Source organism: Salvelinus alpinus, chromosome 2, assembly GCF_045679555.1.
Source record: "Salvelinus alpinus chromosome 2, SLU_Salpinus.1, whole genome shotgun sequence".
NCBI lineage: Eukaryota > Metazoa > Chordata > Actinopteri > Salmoniformes > Salmonidae > Salvelinus > Salvelinus alpinus.
Window position 1 is genome coordinate 92332636 of NC_092087.1, and position 20983 is coordinate 92353618.

Consider the following 20983-nt stretch of genomic DNA (forward strand, 5'->3'; position numbering starts at 1 on the left):
GAGAGTACTACCAGCGCCCTAAAGAGGGAACATTGTGTGATTTAGTGTAGCCTGTAGGGCAGCCTCTACCCCATAGAGAGTACTACCAGCGCCCTAAAGAGGGAACATTGTGTGATTTAGTGTAGCCTGTAGGGCAGCCTCTACCCCATAGAGAGTACTACCAGCGCCCTAAAGAGGGAACATTGTGTGATTTAGTGTAGCCTGTAGGGCAGCCTCTACCCCATAGAGAGTACTACCAGCGCCCTAAAGAGGGAACATTGTGTGATTTAGTGTAGCCTGTAGGGCAGCCTCTACCCCATAGAGAGTACTACCAGCGCCCTAAAGAGGGAACATTGTGTGATTTAGTGTAGCCTGTAGGGCAGCCTCTACCCCATAGAGAGTACTACCAGCGCCCTAAAGAGGGAACATTGTGTGATTTAGTGTAGCCTGTAGGGCAGCCTCTACCCCATAGAGAGTACTACCAGCGCCCTAAAGAGGGAACATTGTGTGATTTAGTGTCGCCTGTAGGGTAGCCTCTACCCCATAGAGAGTACTACCAGCGCCCTAAAGAGGGAATGTTGTGTGATTTAGTGTAGCCTGTAGGGTAGCCTCTACCCCATAGAGAGTACTACCAGCGCCCTAAAGAGGGAATGTTGTGTGATTTAGTGTAGCCTGTAGGGCAGCCTCTACCCCATAGAGAGTACTACCAGCGCCCTAAAGAGGGAACATTGTGTGATTTAGTGTCGCCTGTAGGGCAGCCTCTACCCCATAGAGAGTACTACCAGCGCCCTAAAGAGGGAACATTGTGTGATTTAGTGTCGCCTGTAGGGCAGCTGATTTTCACCACAGTTCTAATGAATAGAGTCCCATCAGAGAGGAGTGTGCGTAAGTGTGTGTGTGTGCGTGTCTCTGTGTGTGTGTGCCTGTGTGTGTCTCTGTGTGTGTGTAGTGTGGTCCTGTCGTCATGAAAAAGCAAACTGCCCACGTCAGACACATATCTTCGGGTTGTGGAAGCGAGGACAGCCGACATTTTAGTCAGAGTTGCTGAGTAGCCTACCTCGGCAGTCAGTTTCTCTCCTGTGTTTCTGGTTCAGCGTCTTTCTGATATCTTAAAAGAGAACCATATTTCATAGCTCCTCACCAGGCGATGAATGAAGACTGAGCTTCAGAACTGAAGAGCACTGCTCACCACGACCAATAGGGGGAGACAGAGTATCAATATTCAGACAGACCTTGGACACAAGTCAGCAAGGAGATCCATTACGTTCACCCCCAAGCCCCCCCACAGAGAAAGTGACAGTTATTATTTATTAGTATTTTAATTCAAAAAACAATCTACAAAATACAGACCCATACATGTACAGCCGCACAGAGCTGGGTTCTACAATCTCCTTTCCATTCCTACAGATTGTGTGTCTGTGTGTGTGTGTGTGCGCGCGTGTACAAGGGGTGGTTCCCCAAATACCACTCTTTAATAATGGCCTATCAAATACAGTCACACAATTAACTGAAACACACACTGACACAGTAGTATTTATGAATGAATCCTCTCTCATTCACACAGAGACATACGTGTCTGTTAATAATCAGTCACTCATTCATAATGACCAGTCTCCCAAACACACACAGTACCATGCTGCCCCCTGCAGGCCACAGAGGAAAAGGCATCCTGACTCACTGGAACTCACTGTGGGTGTGTCCCCCACAAACTGCCCTATTACATACAGATAACTGCCTGAAGTTACCTGTAGGGTTCGTCTGTTTGTCTTAGATGAGTGTGAATATGTGTGTGTTTGAGTGCACCTGTGTGTGTGTGTGTGTTTTTGAGTGCACCTGTGTGTGTGTGTTTGAGTGCACCTGTGTGTGTGTGTGTTTGAGTGCACCTGTGTGTGTGTGTGTTTTTGAGTGCACCTGTGTGTGTGTGTTTGAGTGCACCTGTGTGTGTGTGTTTGAGTGCACCTGTGTGTGTGTGTTTGAGTGCACCTGTGTGTGTGTGTTTGAGTGCACCTGTGTGTGTGTGTTTGAGTGCACCTGTGTGTGTGTGTTTGTATTTAATAAAGTGCCTTAAAGACAGCAGTTCCATCCAGGCCCCAGTAAACAGTATCTCTCTCTAACTCACAGTATCTCTAAATGATCTCCTATAGGGCCCTATGGGGCCTGGTCAAAGGTAGTGTACAACCTGTTCACTATACGTCTCTTATCTCTGTCCAGTTATATCTCATGGTCACATTGCCCTTGGTGGGAATTTCTACTGTTGTCCCTAACCACAGATCTAGGATCAGATCACCTAGCCCCAACAATAACTTTAACTGGTAGGGGGATACAACTAATGTCTGACCCAGAATCAGTGCCTAGGGGGCAACTTCTTCTGTTTAGTACCTTTGTCTGTAAGCATGCGATGGCTTTATAGCCATGGTGTTATGGCATTATAACCTGTTATGCAGCATCCCTTATAGGCAGGAATAGGACCCTATGTCACCCAATGCCACTCCCAAATGTCTCTGAGTTGGTGACGTGAGATTCATAAGATTCTAGTTATAGCACTGATCTCCTGTTACAGTAATAAGCATCCCTTATGAACAGGAATAGCACTGACCTGTCACAGTACATGACCATTTGAGTCATTTAGTGACGCTCTTATCCAGAGACATTAGGGTTAAGTGTCTTCCTCGAGGGCACAACACCAGATGTATTACCTCGTCAGCTCGGGGATTCCACACGGCAACCTGTCGGGTTACTGGCCCGACGCTCTGAACCGCGAGGCTACCTGCCGCTGTGACAGTGTTATGAACAGGAAGAGGGACCTTCGTCACCGTCACCCCCGATGTGACAGTATCTGAGATGGTTCCAGTTAGAAGGACAATGTTGTAGTGATCTACAGTAATACATTATAGTAATACACACTACTACATACTACTACACCGCTAGTAATACATACTACTACACCGCTAGTAATACATACTACTACACCGCTAGTAATACATACTACTACACCGCTAGTAATGCATACTACTACACCGCTAGTAATACATACTACTACACCGCTAGTAATACATACTACTACAACTAGTACACCGCTAGTAATACATACTACTACAACTAGTACACCGCTAGTAATACATACTACTACAACTAGTACACCGCTAGTAATACATACTACTACAACTAGTACACCGCTAGTAATACATACTACTACAACTAGTACACCGCTAGTAATACATACTACTATAACTAGTACACCGCTAGTAATACATACTACTACAACTAGTACACCGCTAGTAATACATACTACTGCAACTAGTACACCGCTAGTAATACATACTACTACAACTAGTACACCGCTAGTAATACATACTACTATAACTAGTACACTGCTAGTAATACATACTACTACAAATAGTACACCGCTAGTAATACACACTACTACAACTAGTACACCGCTAGTAATACATACTACTATAACTAGTACACCGCTAGTAATACATACTACAACTAGTACACAGCTAGTAATACATACTACAACTAGTACACAGCTAGTAATACACACTACTACAACTAGTACACTGCTAGTAATACATGAGGACTGGTGTGGAATGGAACTGATTTGGGTGATACAGACATGATGATGGTGGTGGAAGGCTACAGTATAAACACATTAACACTGTCTAGGGAGTGAACTCAGGTGACACTATGTTCCCTACGTAGTGCTCTACTTCTGACCAGAGCTACATGTTAAGTGCACTACAGATTAAGAGTCATAAGTAATGCGCTACATAGGGAATAGTGTATGATTTGAGGCGCAGGCTCCATTGAGAATGGCACTATTGATGATGACAGACGCATGAAGATGATGTCACAGCAGGGTTTGACTGGCGTTGCTATGACAACTCTTCCTGTAGACAAGGCTGTGATGGTGCAGGTGTAGGTAGTTCCTTCGTAGTCTTTTCCCCGGGTGATTGGTTGATTTCCAGAGCAGGTGAAAGAGGGCCGGGTAGGATAGCATAGCAGACATTCCATCCCTACATCCACCTCTGTGTGTGATTAGACAGCGCAGGGCCATGGGGTGGGGGTGGGGGCACCGTGGCAGTGACAGGGGATTGGATGATTTTGGCAGGGGAGGTTAAAGGTCGTAGGTCACGGAGCGTGCTCAGGAGATGACAACGATGCCGAAGTTGTTCTTGAGCTGCTCGAGGAAGATGAAGGTGAGCACCGTGTGAGGGATCAGACGGATCCCTGCAGGAACAAGACCCTGCAACGCCATTGGACAGTTAGTTAGCATTCTGACACGTCATTGGACAGTCAGTCAAGACCTAGTCAACATTGTTACATGTGATTGAACATTGGGCACTTAGTCAAGACCCTGACACCGGATTGGACCGTTGGTCTACATGCTGCCGTGATTGGACAGTAGGTTAAAACCTTGCAATGCAATTGGGCAGTTAATTAACTTTCTTGCAACTGCATTGGACAGTTAGTCAAGACCTTTACACAGGGATGGACAGTTGATTACAACCTTGCAATCCCATTGGACAGGCTTGGACCATATGTTAAGGCCCTGACACTGGATGGGACAGTCAGCCAATACCCTTCCATCTGATTTGGTTAATGACTCAAGACCCTGATGTGTAAATGGCCAGAGAAGAACTTTACCCAGGATTCACCCTAGCCTTCATATATATGTTAAGGTAAGACCCAGCCTTCATATATATGTTAAGGTAAGACCCAGCCTTCATATATACGTTAAGGTAAGACCCAGCCTTCATATATATGTTAATGTAAGACCCAGCCTTCATATATATGTTAAGGTAAGACCCATCCTTCATATATACGTTAAGGTAAGACCCATCCATTATATATACGTTAAGGTAAGACCCAGCCTTCATATATACGTTAAGGTAAGACCCAGCCTTCATATATATGTTAATGTAAGACCCATCCTTCATATATATGTTAATGTAAGACCCATCCTTCATATATATGTTAAGGTAAGACCCATCCTTCATATATACGTTAAGGTAAGACCCAGCCTTCATATATACATTAAGGAAAGACCCAGCCTTCATATATATGTTAAGGTAAGACCCATCCTTCATATATATGTTAAGGTAAGACCCAGCCTTCATATATATGTTAAGGTAAGACCCATCCTTCATATATATGTTAAGGTAAGACCCATCCTTCATATATATGTTAAGGTAAGACCCATCCTTCATATATACGTTAAGGTAAGACCCAGCCTTCATATATATGTTAAGGTAAGACCCAGCCTTCATATATATGTTAAGGTAAGACCCAGCCTTCATATATACGTTAAGGTAAGACCCAGCCTTCATATATACGTTAAGGTAAGACCCAGCCTTCATATATACGTTAAGGTAAGACCCAGCCTTCAGATATATGTTAAGGTAAGACCCAGCCTTCATATATACGTTAAGGTAAGACCCAGCCTTCATATATACGTTAAGGTAAGACCCAGGATTACAAGATCAGTTAGAAACTCTAGTCTCTGTCAGAAAGACAGTCACACAGAGTGAAGGTTTTTAGGCTGGCCTGCTAGGTGGGTTTCTGGGACTGCCAGTGTGTCTCACCTTGTAGAAGGCCCTGGGTCCCTCTTTAGCCGTCACTCTCAGACAGTGTATCACACCCTGAAACACACACAGTTACATGGTGAGAGAGAGTGAGTGAGAGAGGGATGGATGGAGAGATGAAAGAGAGAGAGATGGATGGATGGAGAGATGAAAGAGAGAGGGATGGATGGATGGAGAGATGAAAGAGAGAGGGATGGATGGATGGAGAGATGAAAGAGAGAGGGATGGATGGATGGAGAGATGAAAGAGAGAGGGATGGATGGATGGAGAGATGAAAGAGAGAGGGATGGATGGATGGAGAGATGAAAGAGAGAGGGATGGATGGATGGAGAGATGAAAGAGAGAGAGATGGATGGATGGAGAGATGAAAGAGAGGGGGATGGATGGATGGAGAGATGAAAGAGAGGGATGGAGAGATGAAAGAGAGAGATGGAGAGATGAAAGAGAGAGGGATGGATGGATGGAGATGAAAGAGAGAGGGATGGATGGATGGAGAGATGAAAGAGAGAGGGATGGATGGAGAGATGAAAGAGAGAGGGATGGATGGAGAGATGAAAGAGAGAGGGATGGATGGAGAGATGAAAGAGAGAGGGATGGATGGAGAGATGAAAGAGAGAGGGATGGATGGAGAGATGAAAGAGAGGGGTGGATGGAGAGATGAAAGAGAGGGGTGGATGGAGAGATGAAAGAGAGGGGTGGATGGAGAGATGAAAGAGAGGGATGGATGGAGAGATGAAAGAGAGAGGGATGGATGGAGAGATGAAAGAGAGAGGGATGGATGGAGAGATGAAAGAGAGAGGGATGGATGGAGAGATGAAAGAGAGAGGGATGGAGAGATGAAAGAGAGAGGGATGGATGGAGAGATGAAAGAGAGGGGTGGATGGAGAGATGAAAGAGAGGGGTGGATGGAGAGATGAAAGAGGGGTGGATGGAGAGATGAAAGAGAGGGGTGGATGGAGAGATGAAAGAGAGGGGTGGATGGAGAGATGAAAGAGAGAGGGATGGATGGAGAGATGAAAGAGAGAGGGATGGAGAGATGAAAGAGAGAGGGATGGATGGAGAGATGAAAGAGAGAGGGATGGATGGAGAGATGAAAGAGAGAGGGATGGATGGAGAGATGAAAGAGAGAGGGATGGATGGAGAGATGAAAGAGAGAGATGAAAGAGAGAGGGATGGATGGAGTAACTTACTGAGTATTCTCCTTTAGAGTTCATCAACCTGGTCTTCATCACATCTAGAGGCTGACACAGGAACGTAGCACAGCCTCCCTACAGACAGACACAGACAGACAGACAGACAGACAGACAGACAGACAGACAGTCAGACACAGACAGACAGACAGACGTTTTCTTTGAGTTATCAATGAACAATGTCATTGTCATCATATCACATTCTTCTGGTTCCTTATCCAACCAGCACTCTGCACTATTTTAACCAATAAGAAGCCCGGTTACTCACAGCGATGAAGCTGGACAGGAAGTGTGTGAGGATGTTATCTCCCATGAAGCCTGAAGACAGCACCAGCTGTTTAGCCTGGTCATAACATGCCAACTACAGAGAGAGAAGGGAGGGGAGAGAGGGGGGGGGGGTGGAGAGAAAGAGAGAAAGAGAGAGAAAGATGGAGAGCAAGGAGGGTGAGATGGAGGGTGAGATGGAGAGAGAGAGAGGAGGGTGAGATGGAGAGAGAGAGAGGAGGGTGAGATGGAGAGAGAGAGAGGAGGGTGAGATGGAGAGAGAGAGAGGAGGGTGAGATGGAGAGAGAGAGAGGAGGGTGAGATGGAGAGAGAGAGAGGAGGGTGAGATGGAGAGAGAGAGAGGAGGGTGAGATGGAGAGAGAGAGAGGAGGGTGAGATGGAGAGAGAGAGAGGAGGGTGAGATGGAGAGAGAGAGAGAGGAGGGTGAGATGGAGAGAGAGAGAGGAGGGTGAGATGGAGAGAGAGAGGAGGGTGAGATGGAGAGAGAGAGAGGAGGGTGAGATGGAGAGAGAGAGGAGGGTGAGATGGAGAGAGAGAGAGGAGGGTGAGATGGAGAGAGAGGAGGGTGAGATGGAGAGAGAGGAGGGTGAGATGGAGAGAGGGTGAGATGGAGAGAGGGTGAGATGGAGAGAGGGAGGAGGGTGAGATAGAGAGAGGAAGGTGAGATGGGTTATACATCAACAGATAAAGAGAAGATCTAAAGACAACCAACTAGTGTCTCTCTCCTAATCTATACAATCTACTGCTATACGTAACGCTATTAAACTTCATTTCCCAGGGTGCTGTGCAATCATACCTGTCCCACGGTGACCAGAGCTCCTCTGCTGGAGGCCATGGTGGCTCCTGAGAACAACTTCCTCACCCCCTCTACACACAGGTCAGAGGGGAGGGGTCAGGGGTCACACAGAGGGGAGCAGCAGAATACAAACTGTAGCAATATTTTTAACAAAAGCTTTCTATCGTCCTATATTTTATTTAAAATGTTTTGCATTGGAGTGATAGCGTGTGGCTACCTCTCTAAACTCATAACTGGTCTCTTGTCATTTCATCTGTCTGAGTACAGATCACACATTCCTACCTTCTCTGAAGACCCTGAAGAGACCGTCCACAGCATGTTTGTAGCTGAGAGAGACAGAGAGTGAGAGAGAGAGATTGAGACAGAGAGAGACAGAGAGAGACAGAGAGAGAGACAGAGAGAGAGACAGAGAGAGAGACAGAGAGAGAGACAGAGAGAGAGACAGAGAGAGAGACAGAGAGAGAGACAAAGAGAGACAGAGAGTTAGACAGAGAGAGACAGAGAGTTAGACATTGTCAGATCAACAGCATGTCATGTGGTCTAAATGGTCAGGAACACTCACTTTCTCCTCAGCTCTGGGGGAAGTTTAACATCATTCTGCATCCTGAGGAGCAAAACCAGTACATTAGTTAAAACATTACAATAATTATACACCATAAAACCTAACTATTAAACCAGTATATTAGTTAAAACATCACAATAATTATACACCATACACCCTAACCATTAAACTAGTATATTAGTTAAACCATCACAATAATTATACACATAAAACCTAACCATTAAACTAGTATATTAGTTAAAACATCACAATAATTATACACCATACACCCAAACTATAACTATTGATTAAGTATCATAAAATGCAAGAGATCTCTCTCTCTCTGTGTGTGTGTGTGTGTGTCTGTGTGTGTGTGTGTGTGTGTGTGTGTGTTAACAAGGTGTTTCTCTGACCTGACGTTCACCATGTCTGCAGGAGTACCAATGAACCCGCCAGTAAAACCTAGACACATGACAGAGATTAGTGTGTGTGTGTGTGTGTGTGTGTGTGTGTGTGTGTGTGTGTGTGTGTGTGTGTGTGTGTGTGTGTTTAATTATTATGTAAGTGTTTAATAAGTGTTTAATGTAAGTGTTTAATTATTATTGTGGGGACCAGAAGTCCCCACAATAATAATAAAATAACAAAGATTTTACCATCTGGGGACATTTTGTTAGTCCCCACAAGGTCAAATGCCATGTCTAGGGGTTTAGGGTGAAGGTAAGAATTAGTGCTGGAATTAAGTTTGAGTTAGGAGCTAGGGTTAGTTTTAGGGTTAAAGTTAGGGAAAATAGGATTTTGAATGGGACTGAATTGTGTGTCCCCACAAGGTTGGCTGTACAAGACTGTGTGTGTGAGCATTACCCTTAGACTGTGACAGCGTGCGTGTGTGTTCAGCATACACGTGTGTTTGAGCAAGCCTGTGTCTGTGTGTGTGTGTGTGTGTGTGTGTGTGTGTGTGTGTGTGTGTGTGTGTGTGTGTGTGTGTGTGTCCCTACCTCCGAAGGCCCCCAGCAGCACCTTCTGGTAGAAAGGCATGGGCCCCTGGTTACTGCTGCTCAACATGTCTCTGACTGTCTCATAGATAGCAAACCTAGTTAGAGAATAGGACATCTAGAGGGAGGGAGGGAGGGAGGGAGGGAGGGAGGAGGCGATAGTAGAGGGCAGAGGAGAGAGAGAGAGAGACAATAGTAGAGAGCAGAGAAGAGAGAGAGAGAGAGACAATAGTAGAGGGCAGAGGAGAGAGAGAGAGAGAGAGAGAGAGAGAGAGAGAGAGAGAGAGAGAGAGAGAGAGAGACAATAGTAGAGGGCAGAGGAGAGAAAAAGTACAACAAATTGAAAAAAGAGCGATGTGTAGCGTTCCTACTGACATTCTAGTTGTGTCATAGCTTCAATCCACCACTAGCTGAGCCCCATCTGTCACAAACAGGAAACAGCTCCTCTCCAGAGAGAGGTGTCAGTAGAGGCGTTACAGTACAGATCTAGGATCAGCTTCCCCTCCCTCAATCCCAACCTTAACCGTTAGTGGGGGAAATTCTAAACTGACCAGAGATCAGTGTCTAGGGGCAACTTCACCCTACACCAGCTTCCTCACTGTGTTACCGTGGTAACCAACTGCCATTCTCACTACTGGTCTTCATATAGAGAGTTTCCTGTGATGCACTACTGTCAGAGGGGTTACTAACTTCCACTTGGCCAATGAAACAAACTGGATCCAGGTGAGGCATTGTGGCGGCAGGTAGTCTAGTGGTTAGAGTGTAGGGGTGGCAGGTAGTCTAGTGGTTAGAGTGTTGGACTAGTGACCGAAAGGTTGCAAGATTGAATCCCTGAGCTGACAAGGTACAAATCTGTCGTTCTGCCTTACGAAGCCACTCCTTCGTTGCCCGGGCGGTGTGTTTGGGATCATTGTCATGCTGAAAGACCCAGCCACGTTTCATCTTCAATGCCCTTGCTGATGGAAGGAGGTTTTCACTCAAAATCTCACGACACATGGCCCCATTCATTCTTTCCTTTACACGGATCAGTCGTCCTGGTCCCTTTGCAGAAAAACAGCCCCAAAGCATGATGTTTCCACCCCCATGCTTCACAGTAGGTATGGTGTTCTTTGGATGCAACTCAGCATTCTTTGTCCTCCAAACACGACGAGTTGAGTTTTTACCAAAAAGTTCTATCACCCTCTCCTTCTCCCCCCTCCCCCCTCTCTAACACACACCCTCTCCTTCTCCCCCCTCTCTAATACACACCCTCTCCTTCTCCCCCCTCCCTAACACACACCCTCTCCTTCTCCCCCCTCTCTAACACACACCCTCTCCTTCTCCCCCCTCTCTAACACACACCCTCTCCTTCTCCCCCTCTCTAACACACACCCTCTCCTTCTCCCCCCTCCCTAACACACACCCTCTCCTTCTCCCCCCTCTCTAACACACACCCTCTCCTTCTCCCCCCTCCCCAACACACACCCTCTCCTTCTCCCCCTCCCCCCTCTCTAACACACACCCTCTCCTTCTCCCCCCTCTCTAACACACACCCTCTCCTTCTCCCCCCTCCCCCCTCTCTAACACACACCCTCTCCATCCCCCCCTCCCTAACACACACCCTCTCCTTCTCCCCCCTCTCTAACACACACCCTCTCCCCCCTCTCTAACACACACCCTCTCCCCCCTCCCCCCTCTCTAACACACACCCTCTCCTTCTCCCCCCTCCCCCCTCTCTAACACACACCCTCTCCCCCCTCCCCCCTCTCTAACACACACCCTCTCCTTCTCCCCCCTCCCCCCTCTCTAACACACACCCTCTCCCCCTCCCCCCTCTCTAACACACACCCTCTCCTTCTCCCCCTCCCCCCTCTCTAACACACACCCTCTCCCCCCTCCCCCTCTCTAACACACACCCTCTCCTTCTCCCCTCTCCCCCCTCTCTAACACACACCCTCTCCCCCCTCCCCCCTCTCTAACACACACCCTCTCCCCCTCCCCCCTCTCTAACACACACCCTCTCCCCCTCCCCCCTCTCTAACACACACCCTCTCCTTCTCCCCCCTCCCCCCTCCCCAACACACACCCTCTCCCCCTCCCCCCTCTCTAACACATACCCTCTCCCCCTCCCCCCTCTCTAACACACACCCTCTCCCCCCTCCCCCTCTCTAACACACACCCTCTCCCCCTCCCCCCTCTCTAACACACACCCTCTCCCCCTCCCCCCTCTCTAACACACACCCTCTCCTTCTCCCCCCTCCCCCCTCCCCAACAAACACCCTCTCCCCCTCCCCCCTCTCTAACACATACCCTCTCCCCCCTCCCCCCTCTCTAACACACACCCTCTCCCCCCTCCCCCCTCTCTAACACACACCCTCTCCCCCCTCCCCCCTCTCTAACACACACCCTCTCCCCCTCCCCCCTCTCTAACACACACCCTCTCCCCCTCCCCCCTCTCTAACACACACCCTCTCCTTCTCCCCCCTCCCCCCTCCCCAACAAACACCCTCTCCCCCTCCCCCCTCTCTAACACATACCCTCTCCCCCTCCCCCCTCTCTAACACACACCCTCTCCCCCCTCCCCCCTCTCTAACACACACCCTCTCCCCCTCCCCCCTCTCTAACACACACCCTCTCCCCCCTCCCCCCTCTCTAACACACACCCTCTCCATCCTCCTACCTGTCTGCAGAGTGATGCGCTGAGTCCGTTGTACAGAGCCAGAGCTCCATCGTTCTTCACTACCTGCATGGCCATGCTCACCATCCCCATCTTCCCCTTCTGCTGCGTCTGCAGGTGGACCTACACACACACACACACACACACACAATCACTATTTCATCATCATCATCTTCATCATTACATCATTACAAATACGATCAATATACTGTATCTTCATCATCATTACCATTATCACAGTTAGTCGTCAGTGTGTACATTTTTTAGTGACTGTGGAACTGTCTCTCTCTCTCTCAGACAGACAGACAGAGACACACACTAGCGTGACAGACAGAAACACGCTGGGTGTTTATAGCTCAGCTGACCTGGTTGTAACTGTGGCGATCTGTGAGATCATACACGACGGCAGGAACAGGTGTGTCACTGTGACTTATGGTAGAGATAAATCTACACACACACCACCGTGCACACACACACACACACACAGAGGAGCTGTCCTTGAGGTCTATTATAGTTACTGTCTATAGAGATAGTAGTATAATGTAGTAGTGACTGTCTAGAGAGAAGTAGTATAATGTAGTAGTTACTGTCTATAGAGATAATAGTACAATGTAATAGTTACTGTCTATAGAGATAGTAGTACCATGTAGTAATTACTGTCTACAGAGATAGTAGTTTCATATAGTAGTTACTGTCTATAGAGATAGTAGTACCATGTAATAGATACTGTCTAGAGAGATAGTAGTATAATGTAGTAGTGAGTCAGTGGAGATAGTAGTATAATGTAGTAGTGAGTCAGTGGAGATAGTAGTACCATGTAGTAGTGAGTCAGTGGAGATAGTAGTATAATGTAGTAGTTGTGAGATAGTGGAGATAGTAGTATAATGTAGTAGTTGTGAGTCAGTGGAGATAGTAGTATAATGTAGTAGTGAGATAGTGGAGATAGTAGTATAATGTAGTAGTGAGATAGTGGAGATAGTAGTACCATGTAGTAGTTGTGAGATAGTGGAGATAGTAGTATAATGTAGTAGTGAGTCAGTGGAAAGAGCTGTAGATATGGTTGTGACAGTTGTAGTGGTAGCAGTTGGAATGTCACAATTACTGACATTCTCGTGTGTGTACAGGGAACAGGTTTTTTGTAGGTAATTCTGACTTCCTTTGAACTCTCTCTCTCCCTCCCTCCTTCCTTATCTCTCTCTGACATGGTAATGTATTGTTCTTCTCAGAGGGCTTTTTATCGACTGGGATCTGCTCCAAGTGTGGCCTCCATCCGGCCAATCACGTCTCCCGCTCCCACCGGCTTATCAGAACTGTTTGAGCTCAAAGGCCGCCGAGGCCTTCAACCATGGACCACAAACAATCTCTCTTTCTCACTCTGTCGCTTTCTCTCTCTCTCTCTCTCCCTCTCTCTCAGTCCATCTCTCTTTCTCTCTCCCTCGCTATCTCTCTCAGTCCATCTCTATCTCCCTCACAGTCCATCTCTTTCTCATTCTCTATTTCATTATTTTTCCTTCCCTCTCTCTCCATCATCCACTCCCTCTCGCTAACTGGAAATAACACACACACACACACACACACACACACACACACACACACACACACACACACACACACACACACACACACACACACACACACACACACACACACACACACCCTGGTGTGAGTAGATAATAATTCACACCCTGAGTACAGATACAGATAGCTGGTTGCTGCAGGACCTGGCTGGTACTCAATAACCTCTCCAGTCAGGACACAGTGCAACGAGTGAACGACTGAACCAACTAATAAAACTGAAAGTGCATGAATGACCGAAGGAATGAACAAACTAAATAACTCATTCATTAAATAACTAACAAATAAGTGAGTGAGTTCGCTGACTATCTTCTCTGATGACTAGAGAAGATAGTCAGAATATAGTAAGTATCTTCTCTAATGACACTGAAAGTCAAAAATGCAGAGCTGGGGACTTTTCCAAAAAGAAAAAGTCAGCATTGATCCTCTAACCTCCAGCTAGTCCTGAGTCACATCACCAACACACCGTTCCCTTGTTACAGTCATGGCTCAATAGCTTCTAATACTGATAGGAAGACAATGTCACAACTTAGATGTGGGTGCTAAGTTGTTTCAAGTTACACACACGCACGCACGCACGCACCGCACGCACGCACGCACCGCACGCACGCACGCACGCACACACACACACGAGATCCAGGTCCTCCCCTCAGGTAGCAGAGAGAGGTAGGGTGTTACTAGGACAACTGACTTCATGCCAGACTAAACAGCGTAGTAACAACAGTATGTTGTTGGAACTAGGTCAGAGAGGAGAGGCACGGCTTCAGGAGAACAAACTGCTGCTGATTCTGATCGTTCTGATTGGCCTCCGCAGTGCACACACACGTTGTTCATCCTTCTCACCGCCGTCAGAGAGACGACAGGGAAGGAACCACCATGTACCCACCTCTAGGCTGCTATACATAGAATGACAAACCAAATAAATAGCCTAGCCTTTTTCATGGAATATTTGTGGTAATTAAATAGAATTACATTTAGAATTTACCAGAATACATTTTCCAGAAATAATTTGAGGTCTCTCTATTCTCAATTTGAAAAAAGTGAGGGAGCGCCACTCTCAAGCACTCCGACAGCACTACAACCCAGGATGCTAGGCTAGGCATGGCTAGCTTCAGGAGAAGAAGAGAAGCTAGGCTAGGCATGGCTAGCTTCAGGAGAAGAGGAGAAGCTAGGCTAGGCATGGCTAGCTTCAGGAGAAGAGGAGAAGCTAGGCTAGGCATGGCTAGCTTCAGGACAAGAGGAGAAGCTAGGCTAGGCATGGCTAGCTTCAGGAGAAGAGGAGAAGCTAGGCTAGGCATGGCTAGCTTCAGGAGAAGAGGAGATGCTAGGCCAGGCATGGCTAGCTTCAGGACAACAGGAGAAGCTAGGCTAGGCATGGCTATCTTCAGGAGAAGAGGAGAAGCTAGGCTAGGGATGGCTAGCTTCAGGAGAAGAGGAGAAGCTAGGCTAGGCATGGCTAGCTTCAGGAGAAGAGGAGAAGCTAGGCTAGGCATGGCTAGCTTCAGGAGAAGAGGAGATGCTAGGCCAGGCATGGCTAGCTTCAGGACAACAGGAGAAGCTAGGCTAGGCATGGCTAGCTTCAGGAGAAGAGGAGAAGCTAGGCTAGGCATGGCTAGCTTCAGGAGAAGAAGAGAAGCTAGGCTAGGCATGGCTAGCTTCAGGAGAAGAGGAGAAGCTAGGCTAGGCATGGCTAGCTTCAGGAGAAGAAGAGAAGCTAGGCTAGGCATGGCTAGCTTCAGGAGAAGAGGAGAAGCTAGGCCAGGCATGGCTAGCTTCAGGAGAAGAGGAGAAGCTAGGCCAGGCATGGCTAGCTTCAGGAGAAGAGGAGAAGCTAGGCCAGGCATGGCTAGCTTCAGGAGAAGAGGAGAAGCTAGGCTAGGCATGGCTAGCTTCAGGACAACAGGAGAAGCTAGGCTAGGCATGGCTAGCTTCAGGAGAAGAGGAGAAGCTAGGCTAGGCATGGCTAGCTTCAGGAGAAGAAGAGAAGCTAGGCTAGGCATGGCTAGCTTCAGGAGAAGAGGAGAAGCTAGGCACGGCTAGCTTCAGGAGAAGAGGAGAAGCTAGGCACGGCTAGCTTCAGGAGAAGAAGAGAAGCTAGGCCAGGCATGGCTAGCTTCAGGAGAAGAGAAGAAGCTAGGCTAGGCATGGCTATCTTCAGGAGAAGAGGAGAAGCTAGGCTAGGCATGGATAGCTTCAGGAGAAGAGGAGAAGCTAGGCTAGGCATGGATAGCTTCAGGAGAAGAGGAGAAGCTAGGCTAGGCATGGCTAGCTTCAGGAGAAGATTCCATGAAATTGACTGACCAGGTGAATCCAGGTGAAAGCTATGATCCCCTATTGATACCACTTGTTAAATTCACTTCAAATCAGTGTAGATGAAAGGGAGGAAACATGTTAAAGCAGGATTTCTAAGCCTTGAGGCAATTAAGACATAGATTGTTTTATGTGTGCCATTCAGAGGGTGAATCGGCAAGACAAAACATTTGTGCCTTTGAACGGGGTGTGGTAGTAGGTTGTCGGTTTGATAAGTGATAATGTACACTTCCGCGTTGTGCTGTGTATTTCTGAAAGCTTTTTATAACTACGAAGATGTCCAGTGAAACCAGATATGCCATTTGATGACAACACAACACTTGGATACACATGCAGAATGCTAATCAATAAAAAACGTATGTAAAATTCACTGCTATATTTTGCTTGTTTCCAGCGGGTTATTTCAGATGGAACAGTCAGAGGCTCTCTCCTATTGTGACATCACCAACAGTTTGAGAGTGAAGGAAACTAACATGGCTTCTACAGCCTGACCCAACTCTCTTATCAGATGGCTCTGGGCCTGGCTCGCTTCAGAGGATGAATGCTTCATCCACAACTTGTTTGTCTTGTTCTGGCAGGTTTGTCAACTCTTCAGATCTCCCTGAGGATTATGCATCTCTCTCTCTCTCTCTCTGCACCAGCCTACAGGATAGACCAGGATGGATGGATCCCCATCTATTCTAGACATCCAGATGACCCTGGCCTGTACATGCTCTATGACATTTGTGTATGTGTGTGTGTGCTATATGGGTGTGTGTGTGGGACTCTCCAACAAAGTAATTATACACCTTTAGACTTTTCTAAGTAGGCGAGTTGAGACAGGCTGTCTAGGCTACATTATCAACTCACACACACAGCTCTGTCCAACACTAGCTCCTCCCACTATCCTATCACCTCTGTCCAACACTAGCTCCTCCCTCTAGTCTCTGTCCAACACTAGCTCCTCCCACTACCCTCTGTCCAACACTAGCTCCTCCCACTACCCTCTGTCCAACACTAGCTCCTCCCTCTACCCTCTGTCCAACACTAGCTCCTCCCTCTACCCTCTGTCCAACACTAGCTCCTCCCTCTACCCTCTGTCCAACACTAGCTCCTCCCACTACCCTCTGTCCAACACTAGCTCCTCCCACTACCCTCTGTCCAACACTAGCTCCTCCCACTACCCTCTGTCCAACACTAGCTCCTCCCTCTACCCTCTGTCCAACACTAGCTCCTCCCTCTACCCTCTGTCCAACACTAGCTCCTCCCTCTACCCTCTGTCCAACACTAGCTCCTCCCACTACCCTCTGTCCAACACTAGCTCCTACCTCTACCCAACACTAGCTCCTCCCACTACCCTCTGTCCAACACTAGCTCCTACCTCTACCCAACACTAGCTCCTCCCACTACCCTCTGTCCAACACTAGCTCCTCCCACTACCCTCTGTCCAACACTAGCTCCTCCCACTACCCTCTGTCCAACACTAGCTCCTCCCACTACCCTCTGTCCAACACTAGCTCCTCCCACTACCCTCTGTCCAACACTAGCTCCTCCCACTACCAATACAGATACAGCGATCGAAGGGAAAGCATCAGGGTTTGAACCAGCAACCCTGCAGTTACAGGCCTGCCAGGTGGACTACCACCGGTGCCATAAAGGTCCAGACCTCTTAGTACACTCAAACACAGAGACGCTACACACAGGAAGCCGTAGAGCTAACAGCTGCTTTAAGACTGCTAGTTAGTGCTGTAATTTCATACCATGTCTATATAATTATACTACACACTGACCTCCTTGTATGCATCTGTCATTCTGTTGCCTGTTACACTATAGGACGACAACCGTACTGTGCTGGCTTTGGTATTTTTCTTCCCTTTCTAGGACTGTTCCAGAAACTATGCTGGATGCATAGTACAGTTTGGACGTGCAGTGTTAATCAGGCTTGTTAATATAGCCTACACACGCTATACCGCACACAGCCCCACTGTAGAGGTAGGATATGTCATTCTGTGTGTGCTATTCTTGACTTCAGGATGACCCTGGTGTGAACATGCTCAATGACAACAGTAGAGCATGTGGCTACTACTACTGTAAGTTATCCGTAATATGAGACGGCTATAACGCTACAGTTCGACTAGGCCTAACCCTGTTTACTCTGCACCGTAACGGCGCGGTTAGCCGGTCAGTGAACTGGAGAGATCGCGCTTAACGAGGCCGATCACTGCTTCCCGTACCCCCGCGGGACACAGACTACATACACACATAGGCATGTCACTAGGCTAGACACACGAGAGAGAGAGAGAGAGAGAGAGAGAGAGAGAGAGAGAGAGAGAGAGAGAGGGAGAGAGAGAGAGAGAGAGAGAGAGAGAGAAAACGATTCTACAACTTTAATTTTCTGTCCTATTTTCTCCAATCATCAGCAGGGCGCTGTGTTCAGTTTGGATAGATCCCAGTCGCCCGTTTAGTCTTTCATAACATAGGATGAAATGAGGGCAGTGGTTGTCCCTAGTTTCCCAGGTAAACAGCTGGCTGACCAGCGGGCCTGCAGCCTCCGTAGGTCGCCTATAATCCTGCTAGAGGGTTATATGGTTCTCGCTCCAGCACTTACTTTGATGAGATCCAGAGGGTGGGTGCAGCAGGCAGCCCCACAGGAGGCGAGCCCCCCAAAATACCACCGCGACATCCGTTTATCGGTCATATTCCTCCCTGTCTTTATATAGTCCTACTGCTCTTCACTGAGTCCAATTCGATCCAGTCCAACAACGCAGCCGGCCAAGCTTCCTTTCCGCCTCGACACGCAAGCAGGTCAGCGCAGCAGTCTGTGCGTTCTGGTCCTCTCTCTCTCCGCGGGTCGAATGGAGGCTAACCTCGTTAATCTTCAAATTTGCCGACGCCACCGACGGACTTTGGGTTCCGGTGCACGCACACACACGCAAACCACATCTTGCGTGTGTGTGTGTAGGCAATTTTACAGAACGCGTGATAGGAAATGGATCGACAGAGAGACAAGAGGGGAGTCGCAGTGAGTGCACGCGCAGCCAATTGCTACCCCGGGCTGAGGAACTGCCTCCTAGTGCTCTGGCTAGCCAGACTCAAAGGTCGCCGCTCGACAATTTATTTTCTGCAGGTTGTTTTTGTAAACGTCAAAACTGAAAAAGTCACCGGTTTCTCTAGTCTACGCTACAGAGTGGATGCCCGTTGTGAAACGCCCCTCGTTGTTGTTAAAGAGACAGTACACCCTCAAGTAGTCAGCTACCCAACCAGACACAGTGTTCAAGTACTCTGTCGCTTTAAGGGAAACAATGTCCAACATTCTCCAGCGAAGAAACTTTCTTTTTCAACGGAGTCAAGCGGCGATACATTGAATCCGTGATAACGAATGGTTAGATGAAACCATTTGAAACGGGTTACAAAGTATCTATTCTACTGTTGTTTCCCGCACTCTCTGGCATTGCTTTTGACCGAGAGCTGTTCGTGTCATCCGTCACAGATGCAATAACATCCGCATTGACTGTAGCCAAAATGTAACCCGTTAAACGTATGGGTCACTTGGCATCCTGTTGGCGAGCGCTAGACAATACCTAGAGCCATTTCTCAGAAGGCTACTAAAACAACACATAAACATGTAAAAGTACAACTTGACATCTTATATCAAACACTTCAACGTGTTTAAAAGCCACCGTTGTTCCAGAATGCCTCTATGTAATGCTGACCTCGCGCCAGGAGGAGTTTGCCAACTCGCCTCGCATTCCCCAGGACAAATACTCATCAGAACATTGTTAAAGAGTCACACAGAAGGCCACATGCCCTGTGTTTAAATATACACTTTATATTAGTTATTGTGTGTGTGTGTGGCATAGAGGTGGTGGTGCAAGTTGACCCAATCTGTGTGTGTGCACGCTGCTGACTTGGTTGGAATCTCTTTGCGCACTGTAACATTCCTGTCTGGTGCAAAGAGTTCTTTTAAGTGCTGGAACTTTGGTCCCGGTCCAAATTAACATGCTCGCCCTTACACACACATACTTGTATTGAGGTCACAACATTGAATAGCCTAAGCATATAGCATTTGATAGGCATTTTCAACCAAAAATGTAATTTCCATGTCTTGTGCTCATAAGGAGACTAGTTAACTTGTCTCTTCTTTGCTTCCCTAAACTTAGAACAACTCACTACGGAATGTGACCCTTAAAACCCCCATGCTGTTTCAGTAACAATGGCGATGCTTGTCCAGTAGGGGATGCATCTCAATAGTCTGGCTTGGCTTCCTAACCTTTTCTGTCTCCTTTCCTTCATCTGAATAGAACATGAGATAACTTGACAAATGCCCATTAGCCATTCTTCACATTGCTATCTGTGTGCTATCCTATCTTGTGTATTGAGATCAGCACAAAGGCAAGCGGAGAGACACGGAGAGTAAGCCACTAGACTATTGAGATACACCCGCTCTCTCTGTGGGAAAGATGACTTTGTTCCTGTGAAAAATACACATCTACTGCCCCCTTGTGGATATATAGGGGAACTGTAGTTTGGATTAATTGTCATGGCTGTTGTTCATTTCTCAGATATACCACATGTTGGGCTCCCAGGTGGCGCAGCAGTCTAAGGAACTTCACCTCAGTGCTTGAGGTTTCAACAGACACCCTGGTTTGATTCCAGGCTGTATCACAACCGGCTGTGATTGGGAGTCCCATGGGGCGGCACACAATTGGCCCAGCGTCGTCCATCATTGTCAATAAGAATTTGTTCTTAACTGTCTTGCCTGGTTAAATAAAATGTTACATTGGTAGTGGATGGGGTTAGTTTTTTTTAAAGCGCTTTGAGACCCAGAGGAAAGTACTTTGAGACCCAGAGGAAAGTACTTTGAGACCCAGAGGAAAGTACTTTGAGACCCAGAGGAAAGCGCTTTGAGACCCAGAGGAAAGCGCTTTGAGACCCAGAGGAAAGCGCTTTGAGACCCAGAGGAAAGCGCTTTGAGACCCAGAGGAAAGTACTTTGAGACCCAGAGGAAAGCGCTTTGAGACCCAGAGGAAAGCGCTTTGAGACCCAGAGGAAAGCGCTTTGAGACCCAGAGGAAAGCGCTTTGAGACCCAGA

The 20983-nt window shown here is 47.6% G+C and overlaps 1 protein-coding gene across 2 annotated transcripts; it reads right to left on the reverse strand.

Moving 5' to 3' along the window:
* Positions 1 to 1273: 1273 nt before the first annotated feature.
* On the reverse strand, positions 1274 to 19069 carry LOC139568252 (mitochondrial dicarboxylate carrier-like). 2 transcript variants are annotated; one of them, XR_011673553.1, is made up of 12 exons: positions 18500 to 19069; positions 12031 to 12150; positions 9375 to 9489; positions 8793 to 8841; positions 8401 to 8442; positions 8121 to 8164; positions 7839 to 7909; positions 7026 to 7118; positions 6758 to 6835; positions 5568 to 5624; positions 1915 to 4228; positions 1274 to 1862 (listed from the first exon to the last, which is right to left on the reverse strand). XR_011673553.1 is itself a non-coding variant. In XM_071390004.1 (11 exons), exons 1-11 carry the CDS (start codon positions 18587 to 18589, stop codon positions 4127 to 4129), a joined length of 861 nt encoding a protein of 286 aa, XP_071246105.1. In that variant the 5' UTR covers positions 18590 to 19069; the 3' UTR covers positions 1274 to 4126. The 2 variants fall into 2 exon arrangements, 1 of the variants encoding a protein (XP_071246105.1); XM_071390004.1 differs by having other exon boundaries at positions 1274 to 4228.
* Positions 19070 to 20983: the final 1914 nt, after the last annotated feature.

Excerpts from the sequence above, each read along its gene's own strand:
- LOC139568252 (XM_071390004.1), bottom strand. The coding sequence starts at position 18,589 with ATGACCGATAAACGGATGTCGCGGTGGTATTTTGGGGGGCTCGCCTCC. Across the intron at positions 7,910-8,120 it reads CTTCAGGGTCTTCAGAGAAG|AGGGGGTGAGGAAGTTGTTC; the intron begins GTAGGAATGTGT and ends ACCTGTGTGTAG. Across the intron at positions 6,836-7,025 it reads TCCTGTCCAGCTTCATCGCT|GGAGGCTGTGCTACGTTCCT; the intron begins GTGAGTAACCGG and ends GTCTGTCTGTAG.